At 42.5% G+C, this 18,899-nt stretch overlaps 1 protein-coding gene and 1 long non-coding RNA gene across 2 annotated transcripts; both read right to left on the bottom strand.

The window, feature by feature from the left end:
- Positions 1 to 866: 866 nt before the first annotated feature.
- On the bottom strand, positions 867 to 18,486 carry LOC121134751. The gene is made up of 4 exons (XR_005871952.1): positions 18,228 to 18,486; positions 7,396 to 7,567; positions 3,342 to 3,473; positions 867 to 1,531 (listed from the first exon to the last, which is right to left on the bottom strand). It is a non-coding gene; the product is annotated as an uncharacterized LOC121134751 (long non-coding RNA).
- Positions 15,527 to 18,175, bottom strand: LOC101843458 (probable E3 ubiquitin-protein ligase makorin-3). The gene has a single exon (XM_021223856.2). The coding sequence runs from the start codon at positions 18,057 to 18,059 to the stop codon at positions 16,323 to 16,325; it is 1,737 nt and encodes a 578-aa protein (XP_021079515.1). The 5' UTR covers positions 18,060 to 18,175; the 3' UTR covers positions 15,527 to 16,322.
- Positions 18,487 to 18,899: the final 413 nt, after the last annotated feature.

Genomic DNA, 18,899 nt, shown 5'->3' with positions numbered 1-18,899 from the left:
ATGGTGTCCTCTGGTGGCCACATTTTAAACTGCAGGTTTAAAACCTTAACTCCAAGTTTCTAGAATCCCTTAGGGAAACTTATTTCGTACTGAGTCTGACTTTTTTTAATTAGTATAACAAATTGCAGTTTCAACCACATCCCTGTAAATTTCATGCTCTCATTTGATTTTTAACTGAACCAGATCCCACAGCGTACACGCACAATAAACTTTCACTTCACTGAAGATGGAGAACCCAAAAGCATGTTTTAATTAAAACTGGGATTTTCCACAGATGGTTCACAAGGTCTCTGAATGCACATTGGACTGTTTTCTTAGTAGCTTTTCTATATGGTTAGTATTCTTGATTTGGCATATTTGGGGACAGAACTGTTTGAATATCAGATGTGGAAAATTTAAACATTCTCCTATACTTAGAGGTTTCCAGTGATGGGATGCACACTGATGTCCACATCTATTAATTTTAACAAACATCATGTACAAATATCCTGAAAGCAACACTACAGAGAATTTTTAGTAATTTTGTGAATGAAACATAATGTTATGATCTGTGATTTGCTGTCTCGCATTTTATCGACATTAAAACTATTTCAATATAGTATTTTTTAGATTGGGATGATTCCCAGGAGGTGGAATTTGTAAGGACAAGATATGTGCTCAAAGAGGAGTTATGGTAGTGGTCATTTCCCTCCCCGTGGGGCAAACTCATTGCCAACATAAACACTATTGACCTTTGCCAAGTTCTGCAGACTTTATGGTTTTAGGGGATGGGCATCTATTAGTGAGATTTTGGAGGCTATCAGGTGTGCTACGACCCCAGGTCACATGGCTGACACACTCATGAACTCACAAAACTTGTACAGGGGTGAGGCCATCATCACTTTATTTTGGATAGGGTAGGGACTCATGAGGCTGTACCCACTGCAGAAAAGCTACTGACACCAAAAACTGTTAGAGAAATGGGAGTCACTTTCCTTTAAGGGTGCAGATACTGATCAGTTGTCTATGCTCCAAGAAAATGACCCACACCTGTGAACATGCCCCCAACCCCAATTAAACCTAGAAAGTCAGAGGGTAGGTCTTGAAAAGCAGAAAAGCTTCCAGATAAAGTGTGAAGGCAATAAGAGAAGGTAAAGGGGGTGAATGTGATCAAAATATAATATGCATGTACTCCTAAAACAATAAAACTATTTTTAATGTGGGTGGATGTTTACAGCATTGTCACTATCATCCATGAAATTTCCAGCTGGTTTTCTCCACAACCTTTTAGACTAAAGGAACAGACAAGGCGCTGAGAGGTCAGTGGGTGGCTTTTCCCTATCCTTCAAGCGTATGAGGTTAATATGAAGAGGATGACATTCTCTTGGAATTCAAAAGACCTGTAATATCAGATTCTGCCGTTCCCTACATGCATGATTTCTCTCTTGGTAAGGAGGCTTCAGCAACCACAGTGAGGCACCGTATGCTCAGAGCAGAGAGCATCTTGTGCTGGGGTCCGGAAGTTCTCAGTCTTCCATATGTGTAGAGTCTCCTGTTGTGAGGATATTGAAAGTGAGCCGTGCACAGAACTAAATTCAAAGACGGCTAGTTGACAGAGTTTAGTACAGACACTTTATGATGGGTACTCCACCGTGACTGAGGACAAGCTGATTCTGGAGGGACATTTGGTGAGCTAAGACAGAGCTCTCTGTGGGGTCTTTCTGGGCAAGGGGCTGACGTTTCACGCAATGGCATAAGTCATATCAAATATGAGAGATAGGTAAGCAAGGGCCGCCTCTGGGTCACAAATCCTCAGGGGTGCGGGGGCTTCTGTGAGTATGTGAGGTGTTTTGGTCATCCCCAGTACCCTAACCGTGATTGCACATTGTCTTTCACGTGTATTTTTAGCCAGTCCCATTTTCAAGACTGACGGGGCTGGGGGACGGGTGTAATGGCATAGCGTTTGTCTGGCACGTGTAACTGTCTACGTTCCACCCCCATGTCCTACAGCATAACCAAGAGGCCAGGGACTTCTGCTTGCAGCGTGATCTTTGGAGATTCTTTCCGGTGAAACACAAGGCTAGCAACAACTGTGACTTTGGAATTCTAAGTTTTGATATGGGCTACTTGTGGAGGGAGCAGTATTGAAATGTGGAAGGGGCAATCGTATTTTCACCTAGGTACGGAATGCTTTCCCTAAGAGACACTGTAAGTGGGGGAGTGGACTTGGAGGTTCACAGTGCAGAAGGAAGAACCCAGAAATGGTTGGGCAAGGAAATTGCTAGCTGACCACTGGAAAAATACTCAAAGGGAGGCAAAAGCATGAGTTAATCTCTCCAGCAAATGACTGTAAGAAGTTGGCAGACATGACCATTGTCACTTAACTTACTATCTTATAACACAAGAAACTCAACATGAGTCTTAAATCAAAACATAAAGCAGCATAGCTGTGAAATTTTAATGTGAGAACTCAGGAGAAAATCTGCTGTTTGTTTATTGGTGGGCTCTTAGATTCAATAAAATGGCAAAATTCCTTAAGAAAGAAAAGTGATGATTTGTGTTTACTAAAAAAAAAATTATTTTAAGAGTCACTGTTCAGAGAAGGAAAAGCTTTGGCCTTGCTGAATCAACTGCAAGTCACATATAGAAATGAAAAACCTGAATCTTGAATGCAGTTCTCTCACAGCAAAACCCATAAACAAACAGGTGACCGGGCTGAAAAACGAACAAGAAAACTAGTCATAAAGTTTCCAAGACAAGTGCCAGCAATTTGGAATGCCTCTTTCTTCATGTATTCTCTTCACCACACCTCCCACCATGCAAAGTCCTCAAAGTGAAGGCCAAGGACCCCACTCCTCTGGTGCGAAGGGAGGAGATGAGACCTGCGTTGCTTCCTAGTTGGGAGTTCCAATTCATGCTGTGTATTTCACACCCATTCACACACACCGCTGTGCATCTAAGGCGAGTGACTTCCTAGCTCAGAACGGTCCTTGTTTTTCAGCTCTGTGAACTGACAGGCATCTACTCTTAAGTCTCCCAGGGCTTGAGTCTGTTCAGTTTACACAATGCTGTTGGGAATTATTTTCCCTTCCCAGTCTAGAGATAGCAAGGTTTTTCCACAAAGAACAATATTTAAGATTCATTTTTGGTCACCAGATAATGGATCGGGTCTCAATCTAAATACTTTCTCGTTATGTAAACGTTTGTTCACATTCCTGCATGAATGCATACTTACACATATACACGGACACACTACTTTGTTCGTATTCCGTAAGCCTCTTCCCTAAAGCGTTATACCTTCTGAATTCAAGTGGTGCGTACAATCTTCTGCTCCAAACTGCAAAGCATTTCGTTCTGCTTACCATTCCAAGATTGATCCTAGGCGGCCCTCCGGTGGTCATGGCATGAAACACTGCCTTTGTGTTTTGTTTTTATTATTCATACAGTAGTAGCAAGTTGGTGGGCTTCTGCAGGCAGGCTGGAGAAGCAGCTTCCTATTTTGAAGTTTTATAAAGAATATTAGTCTCCCTAAATCGATGGCAAGAAGTCAAAAAGCTCTCAGAACATTCTGCATAATGTCTACAAATTATCCAAGCACACATCTGTGTCTATGACCTGTTGCCTTTTTGTGATTTTTAAGAATTTAATATATGAGCACAAAGAAGTATTATGAGAGCTATCCCTGATTTCCCTATCTGACTCCCCTCATGTTCCCTCCCAACTTCATGTCTTCTGTTTTGATAATCATCACCAAACCCACTTACCTGTGAGTACTGGGTAGTATGACTGTAACAGAGGCTGAAATTCTTTATGAAATGCTTGACACTGGCATGCTTTAGAATTTTTTTTTGTAATTTTGAAGTTACTTGTTCTTAAGTATATGATGGGACATACTGAATGCACAAGACTAATTTGTTTCACACACACCTTAAAATGTTACAGTTCTATCAAGGTGTTGAGCAGCTTTTTAATAATTCTTGTTGAGACACTTTAACAACTTAACTCCTTTTAGTTTATTTTCACTATTGTTTGATTTGTTATTATACTCAGTAGTATTTGATCATAGGATTGATTTGTAAGGACTGATTAGAAGGTGGTGTGTTTTAATAAAATTCTACTTGGGTTGTGATGAAGAAAGATGAACAGCGTCTTTGGAATACAAGAAGAAGAAGAAATAAAAAGAGCCCCGAAGTCTATTTTAGGAAATATTCTTCCAAAAATTTTCACGGTATAAAACTCCCACTGTTGTGCTGTTGCATTGGTTTTCGAACCTCTTGGGATTTGTCAGGTGTTAGGAAAGGGACCTTAGTGCCTGAGACACACTTGGGAGTCTTCCAGTATGGTAACAGAAGGCAGACAGAGCTCAGTGGGGGCGGCTGGGAACCAGGGTGGGTTACTGCCCCCCAGTACACACACACACACACACACACACACACACACACACACACACTTTCTCCTTCCTGTGCTTTAGAATTTTCTTGTCCTTTTCTCGAGTGTCACCCGCTTAGAGAAGAGATGCCCACCCATCACCACCCCCAGCGACCCTCCTGTCAGTCCTGCTGGAGATTACTGGCAGCCAGGCACAGGGCAGGTCGTTTGCAGGTTCCCCATTTCACAAGAGCACCTGGAGGGTGCAGCAGGATCTCAGCCTGGATCACAGTAGAGGGACACAAATCGCAGCCACAGGGCTGAGTCCGGCCATGTCTGATGCATTAAATGCCGCCTCCCCCCATCCCCATCCCGCGCTGGACAGCAGCAGAATCGGGATCATCTGAGTTAAGTCTTCCTGGGCTGCCTCCCCTGCGCCCTCCAACTCCGGCTCCCCATCCCCACCCCGCGCTGGACAGCAGCAGATTCGGGGTTGTCTGAGTTAAGTCTTCCATCCCCACCCCGCGCTGGACAGCAGCAGATTCGGGGTTATCAGAGTTAAGTCTTCCTGGGCTGCCTCCCCTGAGCCCTCCAACTCCCGCTCCCCATCCCCACCCCGCGCTGGACAGCAGCAGATTCGGGGTTGTCTGAGTTAAGTCTTCCTGGGCTGCCTCCCCTGCGCCCTCCAAACCCCTTTCCTGCACTTACGGACCCGGCATGGCGCATGCGCGGGACAGCCTAGGCAGAGAATGACACCAGACATCAAGGACCACCAGAGTGGAAGCTGGAGAACAAAACTCCAGCAAACCTAGGAACGTTTCTCCTTGTCATTCCGACAGAGGAAGAAAAAATAATACTTGCATTGTCCTGGTACGTTTGTAGGCGTGCTTCATGGCTAGGTTTTCCCCTTTGCCTCATTTCTAACTGAACATTTCTGCTTCTTGTTATTTTATAGAAGCGCAGTTAAAAACTTTACACTTAAGTCTGGCAGGACAAGTAAATGTAAGCTCATCAGGAAGTCTAACTGTAGAAGCCTGCACTGTGACCCTGCTCAGCTTTTGTTTGAAACTTGAGTGATTTTTAATTGTAATTTGGTTTACATCTCTTGTTTCTAAGCACAAGGTTTTTCAGTGTATTTTTTTTCCTTAAACATAGATAACAATGGGCTCTAAATAATTCTGAGGTTCAGATGGAGAGATGCCTGGATCTTTAAAATCTACAAAACATTGTTTTTAATCAAAACAAAAGGAATTGTCATTCTGCATGTTACATTAAAGCAAGTTGGTGTGAAGTTTCGTACATGTACGGATAAAGTCAGAGAAATGAACCTTTGCTGCTGCCGAAGGATACCTTTGGAAACAGATACTTTCTGCTTTCCGTCTTCCAAAGGGTACTGACAGGGTTTAAAAAGTGAAGAAAAGAGACATAGTATAGCAGCAGGGATAACATGCCCCCTTTAAACATAAATTTGAGTAAGCCACACTAGTTTTTATTTTTTTTATAAAACCATAAAACCGACTTTCACTACAGCTATGTCAGTGACCCAAAATCTGCTGTCCATTCTTGTGGCCTGCAACTTTTACATGTGAAAAAAAAAGGTATAAATGTATGGGTCTTGTTAAAAAAAAATGGGTTAGTGTTAGTGGCCGAGAGCGCTGGAGGGAAGACTATGCAACCCCCTAGCCCAGGGCTGGGTTGCCTCTGATGCCTTTGTTTTAGGGTCAGATTCTTACAGGGAAACTTAGCTTTGCTCACAAAAGAAACTGTTTACTTTAACCCAGAGTGCAAGAAGGGCTCTTTTCACCAAAGGAACAGCAAAGTTTAGAGAAAACTCTGCACCCACTCTCTTCCCTAACTGCTGAGTCAATACAAATTTAGCCAAAGCTTAATTAAAAACTGCGAGACGTGAGAGGGGACAAAAAAAAAATTCAAGGAAGGTGTCCATGGTGTGGGGACACAGCAAAGCTAGTACTTGGGGGATAACGTACCCTCTTCCCAAGAGAAGGCCTCTCAGCCCAGGTGAGTGAGAAAGGGCTAATGTGATTTGTGGTCCAAGTGGTGCAAGTGTCGTTGCGTTTGAGGGGTTTCTGAATTCTACAGACTTTTGCGCTGAGTACACAAACCAGATATAAACAGTTGACAGTGGGTGGGATGGTAAATGCTCGATTTGAATGAAGCAGTCAAGAGGGGGCGCCAGAGAGACTGCTCAGCAGTTAAAAGCACGGGCTGCTTTCTTTGCTGAGGACCTGGGGTCATGATAGCTCAAGACAGCCTGTAACTCCAGGTACAGGGGACATTCCTGTATCCCCTGAGGGCGTTGCACGCATGCGCGCGTGCATGAACACGCGTGTTGGCAAAACACTCACACAATTAGGAGTAATTGTTTTAATTATCTAACTATCAAGGCTGTCATTTGAAGCTCACCTCAACACATACACACACCAGAGCACTCATTAGCATTCACTGGCTAATATTCCCCCTGAAATTCTGTGCAGCTGCTCCACCTTTCCCTGTGTCTCATGTGAAATCACTTACACACTCGGAAAGGAAGTAACAAGAACTCCCCACAGAGTCACACAGATCAGCCCGAAAGGGGAGGGAGAGTGGTTTGGGTGCAACTCAGACGGAAGCCGCTGTGATTATGTGATGAGGATGAAAGCTGATTACAAGAAGGCTATGGGAGATAATAGGACAGGAGCAGTGGATCCGAAGGTATAGTAGGGTCGGGTCAGAACTTGCTAATTTATTTCAATTCGGTGCACGAGAGAACTGTGAGTTAAAAGTGCTAAAGGTGGTCTCCAGCTTGGAAGCCTTGGAGATTGTTGCAAGAAAATCGGGTATGAGTTGGGTAGAGAACTGGGTATGAGGTAGACTGTGAGTTCAATCTCTTGAAATTTACAAAGTACTGTCAGAGCACACTGCCATGCTATGATAATGCACAGACCTGCTGCTTTGTTCTGAACGAATTTGATGAGACCCACAACGCATTCATATGGCTTAAAGGCTTGTTACAGGGGAGGTTGAAGACAGAATTATTTGCATAAATACCTAGAGAGAGTTGATGTCCTGGGTGAACTGCAATGGGTAAGGTGATGGAGTATACACCATGAGGCAATCATCATCAGTGAGAACCTGAGGAGGCAGCCATGGAATATGCAAGCTTCAGAGTGAAGGGTTCACAACAGAAAAGTAACAGGAGATCCAGAGAAGGAGAGAGGCCCTAGAATGGAACAATGATAAATTAGCAAGGAAAAGATATTCAAGTATTTAATGCAGATTTGGATGGTGACAAAACACACACACACACACACACACACACACACACACACACACACAACCATTTAGGTGAACAGAGGTAAGGTAAACAGTCCTGAAGAAAAGTTTTAAGAGAAGAAAATGCAGATGCAGAATTTTACAAATTCTACACAGAAAAAAATGCTAGAGACAGCTGGAAAAGTATAGAGCAAATGGAAAAAGATGTGTGTGAAATGAAAAGTACTACTCTGCCATGTTTGTGTTTTTGTATGTACATATCAACATGAGCTTGTACGTGTTTGGGTTTGCTTGGTATGTTTCTGTGTGAAATGTATGTGTTTGTGCATACTTGTATTGTTATTTTCATATCGGTAATGACCATACTTGAGTGTATAATAGAGGGCTGTGACTAATTTTGTGCATGCACATGTGTAAATGTTTGCTTTATGGGTTGTGTGAGCCATTTGTGTAAATGAATTTCTCTGTGTGGGAAACTTGTTCTGCGTGCAAAACGCTGATGTGTTTGTGAATGGGTATAACGTTGTGGGATTCCTTGAAAAGATGCCTATGCATTTGTTTATGCTTGGGTGTACAAAGTGCAATATGATTCCACTGCTAGCTTGGTTCTTAAATTTTAATAACATATCAAGTTGAGAACCTGTAAAGGAAACTTTCTCTGATCTTAAGTATATGTATTGTACTAACAAATACACGTGTGGCAGGTATATATTTGTGTGAGGTGTATTAGTATGTGAATGCATATATGAGACTGGGTATTAAATGTACCTGTTAAAGTGAATATGTGACGACTTGTGTTTGTGTGATTACTCTGCTGTCTGTGTGCTGTTTCTCTCTGAGTGCTGGTGAATTTATAGTGAATATGGACGTTAGTGGCTGCTATAAAAGTGTGTAACTTTGTGTGTGGGGTTTTATGTGTATAGTAGAGTGGGCACCGGGTTTGAGGAGGAAAAATTATGTCTTCTCCAGATACTTTCTCACAGTCTAATAGGAAAATATAACAATGTTGTATTTTCACACAGTTGTCCATTGTGTAATGATCAGCTCAGGATACTGAGACTACCTATATTCCCAGATACTTATTTTATTGTGATGAGAACTTTCAAATTTTGCTTTCTGTTAATTTTAAATAGTTCACTGCTAAATACGACAACTTTTCCGTGTTACGAAGACCAGGGCTCATTCTTCTCTGTCACTACCTGAATGATCATTAACTACTCTCCCTATTCGCCAGCCTTCTCTACACTTCCTGACCTCTGGTCAACGCTATATTCAGCTTCCACTTCTATAAGCTCAGCTTTGTGAAATTCCATAGGAGTGAAATCATTCAGTTATGGCCACCTTGTGTGTCAGTTTTTTAAAAGTAAATTTGGTTTCCAGGTCTAGATGTATTATAGCAAATAGTAGCATTTTAATCTTTTCACAGACGGATTGTGTATCTCCTCACACACAAAATAAATGAAACTAAAAAACAGATTAGAGATCACATACAGGAAAGAGAGGTAGGAGAGTGGTGTGACAGCACAGAGAACACAAGAAAACAATCACAACCTAAGTCTTTAACAAGGAAATAGAATCACAAGTATGCATCAAATTCAATAATCCAAAAAAACCCTCTATGAATTTAGAACGAGCCATTGCTATATACATGTGTTGTATATTCATGCTCATGCAGAAAAATGTGGGTATGCGTAGGTAAAGGCCACAGGCAAATGCTGGACATTCTCACCAGGGTTTCAGTTATCATTTCAGTAATTCTTAAATGCTTTTCTTCAGGAAGCTCAAGTAAATACAGGATGAGGAGTCCAAGAGACATATACGCATGACTGTACTCAACTTTATAATCCATAGTACCACGTGTCCATGCCAGAGTCCCACGACCTATCAGGAAATTCATGCCTGCACCTGCAGGAGCTGACAGAACTAGCTGTCTTTTCCTGGTGATTGCACCAGTGATTCACTGCTGGGTCACACACTGCAAGTCCAGCCTGGCCTTAACTTACAGGACACCTGACTTAGCCTCCAGATGTTTCCATTATAGGCATTTGCTTTCCATTAAGACATTTATAAGTATTTCTCTTTGATGTCTGACAAATTTACATTTTGATTCTTCACAAAACAAAGGAGCCACATGTATTAAACATCTGAAATTTGCATTTTTAATACTTATGTGATTTCTGTGTGCACTCACCTACATATAGTATGCATTTGTGTATTTGTGTATAAAGGGTTTTATATCTGTAACATATATATCTGCAAATATATATATATATATATATATATATATATATATATATATATAACTGTTCTGGTGGAGGCTGCTGTTAGCATTCTTTTGAGTGATCTCATAGAGAAGAATACTCCTTCAGGACGCATTTACGTACCAGAAACACTGCAAAATATTGCCTATTTCCCCAGCCCTCAACAACATAGTATTTGCAAACACCTGGGTCTTAGACGAATTTAAATTTTGTACAGTTTTAATAATTGCCACAGTTAAGTGTGCTTGGTTTTCTCATGTTTACGAGGATTTGCATTTCATATTATGTGCAGGTCTGCTTCATAATTTTATTAATAAAAATAAATTGTAATTTTAATTAAAATAATGCAGTTTTATTAATTTATTAATAAATTAAAGCATAATTGTATTGGTTCATTTATTTTTATTGAAGACTTTATACGCTATAGAAATAGGTACTTGTATGATTTGTCGTTTTGTAACCTTTTTTCATTCCACTTTTATATGTATGGGTGTTTGGCCAGCATGTATGTCTATGCACCTCTCTGGAACTGGAATTACAGACAGTTGTGAACTGCCAGATGAGAACTAGGAATTGGACCAAGACAACCGGAGCTCTTTAACTTTGTAGCCATCTCTCCAGTATCCCTACACATTTTTAGTTTTGGTTATACAGGAACCTTTTCTTCTGGTTTTGCTCATTTTAAGATAGTAAGACAGTGCAGTGGCTGAGAAGTCAGACCTGTAATCTGATGGACTATCACTGACTCTGTGGCTATACGAATCTCAACCTCACTAAGTCTCAGTTTTCCCAATGGCTGCAAGCTGTTAACAATAGAATTTACATGATAGGATGACTGGGGGGGGGGGAATCAAATGAGATAATATGTCCTTAGAACAAACAGGAGCACAGCATACACTCCACGCAGTTTTTGCTTCTCAGTACTGTCCAAAATATGTTATAAAGGTATCCTTGACTATAAGATATTTAAAATGAGCCCCACATATTAATTTTCTAAGTGATTTTGTGGTTTACACATCTTTACTAAATAACACCAAGTTGTTTTAATGATCTGTATCATAAATGGTCTAACATATATATCTGTGAGTCTGATAAATATACACTCTTGCTAAGCATTGTGTGTACCTGCACACACACACACACACACACAATTTTTAAAATAGATGAATTTGAATGCCACACTTTGCCTCTTCATACTTGGTACTCATGGCACTCTGTTCTATTACATGCCAAGGTTCACTCACTGAATCTCATTACCACTTGTTCTGAAGCCATGATTTTCTTTCATGTCCAGAGCAGCACCCCACCATACAGAGCTGTGTTTCAGTGCCGAGACAGAATCTTAGTCGGGCTTGAAACTTACGGTCTTGCTGCCTTTGCCTTCAAAATGCTAGGATTACAAGTATTTGCCACTAAGCACAGCTTTCTTTTACTATTATAAACTGTTCAGACTTTACTGTGTTTGCCAGCAAATAGAATCTCCTAAATTTCTTCCTTTTTTTTAAGATTGTAAATGGCCTATTTGGACTTCACTGGGCTATGATTAATAAATACCAAGTTTCCCTATCAAATTGAGTGGAATATAACTTCACGTCTTAAGTATTCTTTAAGGCATCTTGAAAAGTGTTTCTTTTGTAGGATATGTATATTTATATGTATTTCTGGGCCTTGCTACAATACAAACAGATCTTTTGCTGCTTCTACTTCTTACTTTATCACAGAAATTCTATGATAGCATTTTCATAGTGCTTTACTTCGCTTTTTATGATTTTCTAGCTAGTTCTGGATTTTGAACACCCACTGAGGAGAAAGCTGCATACTCTCTGGAAGATGTCACACTCTGCTTCATTTTGTTATTTCATGCATTTGTACAGTTTTACCCACCAAAATGAATGCTTACTGACAACAGGGAACTGCTTTTTTTTCTTATCAAAACAGATGACTATGATTAGTACCAATATATTAAAAGACGACAATGCTGAAATATTTTACTACGCCTGTGCTATTTATTTCTTACAGAAGAATTCATAAGACTGAACATTTGCGTTTATCTGTTAACTGTGTTACTATTAACATGAAATTGTCATTCATAACATGCGAAGGTAGCCCTCTCCATTGGCTAATTTTTGAATTGTGTAAAATAGGACTAAAGCAATGACTCCTTAGAGATCCAATGAAGAGCCATGTTTTAAATAAAATGTAGAGAAACTATTCTCTTGGTTTTTAGGGTAGTAGATGGCTTTCCTTTTAATTGTCATCTGGCTGAATGATGCATCCTTACGTATGCCTAATAAAACCTCTGTAGAAAATTCTTCCACTGTATGTTGTATTTTTTTTCATTTTGTTGACAAAGATTGGTAGTGAAGTATACATTTTATAAACTGTTTTAGTGAAGCCTCTCTATGTAATCCTTCAATTTTCCTCTAATTTAATGATTGCTTTCATCGCTTCTAATTTTATTTCATGTGCATTTAACAAAACTCTGAATTCAAAGGAGATATGTACATACATACTTATGTATGTCACATGTTGTTTTATTGTTTATAGTTAATGTTTAGACACATGAAGATATTTGCATGACTATCTCTTTTGCTAAAAATTTTCCTTTGTTCTGTAATCTGTTTTCCTAGAATACATCCCGATCCTTCCATTTAATTTTAATATGCTATTAAGTATCACATCTAGTTTAGTGCCAAAATTCCTAGTGAGCGCAATTCCTACTTTGAAATAAGATGCCCACTTCACTGTGATCCACTACATGGTCAATTGTTTTTGGTCAGCATTCCATATATTATCATGGCAAATTTTTTGACATGTTAATTATTTCACAACACTAGTACTGTATTATTTCCCCCAAAGTACCTTTTCTCAGCTATACCCAGCGCCATCCGGTTGTAGTTTGGGATAAACTACGGCAGCAGAAGCCACGGCTAAGATTGGCAAATGTGCCAAAGGCAGCATGAAAGCCACTGTCTGTGGACTGATAAGGTTTCTCTGTGTCTGTGGGATTTTGTATATGTAATCCGTGATGTGAGCTATGACAAACAGTGGCATCTGTATCTTTACTGAGTAATCATTTTGTAAATTCCCACCAGTGTGGTTGTTTCTATGTACACCCTTCATGTTTATACTTAGGAGGCATAAGGAAACTAAGTGTGTTTCATCAGGCTTCCTGTTGCAGCTAGAAACACAGTTCTTTGTGAAGCTCTCAAGCTCTTTTGAGGTAGGGGGCACGTGGATCTGAATCCCTCACAAAGCAAACCTTTGTGTGGTAAGGGGTCCTTTGTTTCCCAGTATGGCAGGCTGGAAACTATAGTCTTCTTGGGAACAAGATGAGAAAAACTCACTTGGTCTTGGTGGTTTGTGACATTTGTTATTGACCTCTTTCTCAATGAACTGATTAGTGAAAAACGAATTTTGATTTGCTCTTCCTAGATATGGAGGTGGGAGGTTAGTCGGGCCACAAAGAGATTTGCCAGACTTCATTGACTCCCCATGGGAAGTCTTACCCTGTCTGGGGAGTGGATGGAGTGGGGTGGTGAGGAGGGGAGGAGTGGAAACCAGGATTGGTATGTAAACTGAGAAAAGATTGTTTAAAAAAATTTTTTTAAAAAACCTCATCTTGTTATTTCCCCATTATTGTGTCTGCTATAAAAATTTTCTTGCTGTTTGGGATTCTTAAGCAATTATATAGAACATGTTTAGTTTTAAATATGATTTCTGCTGGAAAAAATTCTATTAAAATTAGTAATCACACACACATCTTCAGAAATAATCTGAAATTAATTTTTACCCCAAGTTCCAAAGATTCATAAAAGAAAAACCTAGTAGAATATTCATATTCAGGTAACAGCCACTTGGGTTGATAAGTATGCAGAATCTCCTTGCTTCTAAACCCTTTTAAAGAGTCTTTTCCCTACACTGCACCTGGTCTGCACAATTATTCTACAAAACATATTAACACTGCACCCATTTCTCCTATGTATAAAATGAGGTAGTGGACACTAGTACTCATTTAGATGACATGCTGGCTGGTTAAGAAGCTCATTCAGGATGTCATTTTTCTACTAGCCTTAAAACATTATAACTCGTGACATTTATTACGACTTCCTATTTCCATATACTAATTCAATAAAATTCTGTCATTTCATGAGGTTGTGCAGTGCACACTGACCTTTGCAGAATCTTCAAAGTTCAAAACAAACCCCCCACCACATCTTAGCCACAACAGAAACTCCTTTAGAGTTGACAGCAATCCTTTAAAGTGCCCCATTTGGTCTCACTCTTTAGTTGGCTTATCTGATCCACACCAAACTCCTAGTCCATAGGGTAATAGTCAGCTGTCCAGGGCCTCCTAACTGATGCATTACTTGGATTTAGGAGGGAAGCACTATGGCATATCCCCTGGAGTACCACAGTTTCAGAGTACCAGTAATTACATCAGAAGGGAGAGTGCATGATACAATATGGAAAGCTGAGCTACACTGTCAACAGGCTATGAAAAACTGAGCCTTGCAACTCATGGACAAAAGTTCCAAAACAGCCCCACGTTGTGGAAACTTATGCATGTCCTGCTGCACCTGCCTGACTAACCCATGCTTAAAAGCTGCACAGTAAGGCATACACATTTTCTGAGTCTTAATATGTGGAGGTAGAGGCAGCAACCATCTAATCTCAACTGTCCTGCAAATGTATTACTTGTACTCTTTTCTTGCTGTAAATACTTTTCCTACATCATTTATTTCATCACACAGGAAAAATTGCATGCGCCACACAAGGTAGTTCTGACTAAGCAGTACTTCAAAAGTATGCTTTGTAACAAAATATAAATTTTGCAAGTTAACTTTGTTACTTGTTACATAGTTAACAGTGTACACCAGAAAATGGAGACCTATAGCATAATTTTGAGCAACTTCAAGCCAAGGAAAATGCACTCTGTTCTACAAAACTTGGAGGCTTAAATCTATACTGTTTAGCAGCTGAACAAACTTTATTTATTTACTAAAAGATGTAGTGAAACTGTCCACAGAGCAACTGAACTGTGCTATCTCTATGAATTACTCATTTGCTTAACTTGTGTCATGTGAGTTCAATACAAAATACAAAGCTATATATTCTAGATCAATTATAATATATTGCTTTTACATGTCCTCCAGCAATGTCTAGTAGAAACTTGGTGTTACACTGACAGCACCTGCCACTTTTACCCCCAAACCTCCTGTTTTGTTTTTTATTTTAACTATAATTGAGAATTTTAGGTAGAGTGCAGTTTAATTTAAATGAAGCAATATAATGTTTTTTTAAATGGCTTTTAGATCAAATTATGGCTTACTTGTAGTAACAGGATTCCAGTATTATGTTTAACATTTTAAAAGTCCTATACCTCTCTTTTTAAGTTTCATTCTTATATTCTGACTGATTTCAATATTCATTAAGATCTTCTCTGATGGTCTTTTTTATTATGAAAACTTTTGCCAAAAGTCCTTTGCTTCTAAAGTATAAAAAGACCCAGATAGTTAAGGAAAATGAGACAGTGACTACAATCAGAGGCACACACATTTTGTGATTATAACAGAGAAACTGTTAATGCTATCATAGGAATTATGAAATTAATGATTTATAAGTCTTTTAAAAAGAGTCCAATACACAAGGCAGTCATTTTTATTGATGCTAATCACTGACATCAGTGTCCACAAAATTCACACACAGTCCGTACACCTAGAATTTAACATTAGGCTTTCAGTTCTGCATTTATTTCATTACTTCAAACATATATATTATGGTGTTTATTTGTTTCCAGTTTTTCTCAAATACATCTTTGTATACATATACGCATATATATCATTCTTAAATATATATTTCCAAATATAAATAATTTCACATCAAGCCAAACAGGATTAAAAACATGTAAACATATGCACCTCATTTTGGTCAAGTCAAACAGAACCACAAAGTAACCACAAGTTAACAATTGCACTTGAAAGAGAAGGGAAAAAACAGACATGTAAACAAACACAGACAGCAAGCAGCTGCAAGGCCCTGTAAGGGTGCATTTTTCTTTTTAAGGCTATATAGCAAAAAGCTCATAATTTAATTAAAGACTTTTGTCACCTTGTCACATTTACTCTTAAGGGACTTCACAATGAGAAACTGTAAACACTAGACTAGAAGTGATTGAATCCTGTTGGAAAAAAAGACACCACAAGTCATCAGCTGACAGAAATATTAATTCCACCAAACAATACTTTTAAGATTTCTTATTATCTTGTAACACAGAGAAACATCACAATCCTAGTGAGAAGAAATCGGGAAAACAGCAGTACTGCATAAAGATTGCCTCAACAGCCTTTGAAAGCAATAGGTTTGTCAGTCAATAGAGGGAAGTAAGCAACAGCAGACAACAGAGCCTTAGCAGACTAGACCACATGCAATAGCATGATACTACAGATTCAAATTGAAATACTCTTCCAGCTGGTACTGAAGCAAGAGCCACCGGTCATCAGAGAAGGAAAAACTGCCTCTCAGGCAAAGCAACTTCTTAAGCAACTGATTGCCCAGGCGAAGCACAGCACGCTCCTTTTTGCGGCTTTTAAGCAGCACTTTTCCCTCTCGCAACTGCACAGGCTCCAAAACGTGATGCCAGTATGCGTTTGACCATCCACCACCGCCATCTGGCCCCTGAAACACATCTAGCCAGTCCTCAGGGTATTCATGCTTGTAAAAACAGTATTCTCCAAATGGGCAGTGACCTAGGCCTCCGGCAAAATACCTGCAGGCTTTCTGGCTCATTCCATCCTTATACTGCTTAACAAGCTTCTCCTTCTCCTCTTCCTCCTCCACCCAGAACTCACTAGGAATGACAAAGCCAGAGGAGACCCTGCACTGTGGGCAGGACTTACTGATCCTGTTCTCAAACTGTGTGGCACTCCGCCACCTGCGGATACACCTAAGACAGTAGGTGTGGTTGCAGCTGAAAAGGATGCCAAAGCGGCGGTCGCTGGGGTCGGCTTTCTCATAGACAACCTCCATGCAGATGCCACACACTTTGTCCATGCTGCGCTGCACAGCAAAGGAGAGCTCCATATCTCTCTCATGGGCTTGCACGCAGGCCCTCCTATGGTCTTCCTGCTGGTGTGGATCCCAAGGGTGCAGAGCCGGCTCCCCACACATGTCGCATATCTCTCCATGGGGGTACGCGCAATTCTCCCCACGGAGGCACTCTCCCCGGGCAGCGAAGCGGCAAAGCGGCAGCGGCTGCGGCGGCAGCAGCGGGGACCCAAAGTGCACAGGCACGCGCTTTCTCTCAACTTCCGGGCTCGGCAGAGGAGCCTCGGGACCATGCGGGGGGATCATGCGACCTCGGTAGGGCTGGCCGGGGACGAACTCGATTGCCCCCTCCCAGCCTGCAGCACCCGCTCCTCCTCCTCCTCCTCCCGCAGCAGCAGCCGCTCCTCCCGCAGCAGAAGCCGCTCCTCCCGCGGCAGCAGCCGCTCCTCCCTCAGCAGCAGCCGCTCCTCCCGCAGCAGCAGCCGCTGCTCCTCCTCCTCCCGCAGCAGCAGCCGCGCCTGCATAGTCAATCTCAGCGGCAAGGAAACCCCCCTCCGCAGCCGAGCCAATGCCAGCATTGTCAATCTCAGCTTCGGGGAAGCCCCCTTCGGCAGCCGAGCCAATCGGAGGCCAGGAGCCGCTGAAGGATGCAGTCGGGGGGGCTCCCGCCTCTTCCTGAGTCGGGGGCTCCCTGCGAGTGGCCATCTTGGGCCCTCTATCTGCAGAGGCCCGAGGCTGGGCGTCTTGGCCCCCCCTGGCCCTCCGCCACCCGGAGAGGTCGTGGGAGTAGCGGCAGCCGTCTCCCTCCTTGCACTGGCCGTGCAGATAATACCTGCAGAGGATCTGCTTGGTCCAGGCGCCGCCGCCGCTGTGGCGTTCCCGACTGGGAGGCCTGGCTCCTCCCACTGCGGGCGGGGCGGACCCCAAGCTCACCGATCGACGGCTGTGAGGCCTGGGAGCCGAAAGGCGAGGAGCCTGAGCTGATGCCAACGGCGGAGACGCGGCACCGGCCACCGCAAAAGCTCCGGGAGCCTCCGACTCCGGGTGGGGGGGGGCGGACACACCCTCACCCCCCACAGCACCTGCCTCGGCACCCGGGGCCACGCCAGAGGGAGCTGTAGACTCTTCCATTGTTTCTGGGGCCCCTGACACCGTCCAAAAACCGTCTGATATGATATCTTTCGGTGGCTGGAATCGGTCGACCGGGAGCGGGACCGAATGGCGGCGTCTCGGAAGGAGTGCAACACTTTTGGTCTTCCCACCGGAAACCGGCCCCCACCCGAGCACTTTGGTTCCTACCCAGGAAGTCGGCGGGCGGACACTTCCGGTGGGGACACCGGTCGAGCGGAAGTCGCTTTCGCCGCGACTTTCTCCGTCTCGCGCGGCTCTCCCGGCTTGGATTTCTGAAGCCCCGGTCGTCCCCGTCGTCCCCGTCCTCCCGTCGTCCCCGTCCCCGTCCCCAAAGCTCGGGGTTTTAATCTCTCCCGGTCTCGGCTTCTGCGCGCGCGCGCCCCTTTTTTTTTTTTTCTTTCTGTGTGCGAGCGAGCGGGCAAGCGCCAAGCCTGCCGCCTCTGCCCTCGCCGCGCTTGGGCGTTTGTTTTTTGTTTGTTTGTTTTTTTAAACACGCGTCCGTCACATACGGGACACGTTTATCCCTCCGTGTGCCCCGGTCTTTCGTCTGCTCGCGGGCGGCTAGGTTTTTTTTATATATAGCTTCCCGGGAAGGGTTAATCCTCCCGCCTTTCCCCGCTGTCCCGCCGTGAAGAAGGCAGCTTCACCGAAGTCCCAGAGGGACCCGGGCTTTCACTTTTTTCCCTCTCTGTTGGCTCTGCATGTCCGGAAGACACTTGGTTTGCCGCCGCCTTCCACCCCTCTGCATCCCCCCCCCCCCCCGTGCCAGGCGGCAGCCTCTCGCGCGCCCTAATAGGGGTCTCGTTTTCCGTTTGCACACTGAGTTGTAGGGTTTTTTTT

Source organism: Mesocricetus auratus, unplaced genomic scaffold (assembly GCF_017639785.1).
Source record: "Mesocricetus auratus isolate SY011 unplaced genomic scaffold, BCM_Maur_2.0 Super-Scaffold_100030, whole genome shotgun sequence".
Classification (NCBI taxonomy): Eukaryota; Metazoa; Chordata; class Mammalia; order Rodentia; family Cricetidae; genus Mesocricetus; species Mesocricetus auratus.
The sequence above is the reverse complement of the archived record's forward strand: the minus strand, read 5'-3'. Positions and strand labels throughout refer to the sequence as shown.

What these genes read in the sequence shown, in the direction of transcription:
- LOC101843458 (XM_021223856.2), bottom strand. Translation starts at nt 18,059, where the DNA reads ATGGAAGAGTCTACAGCTCCCTCTGGCGTGGCCCCGGGTGCCGAGGCA.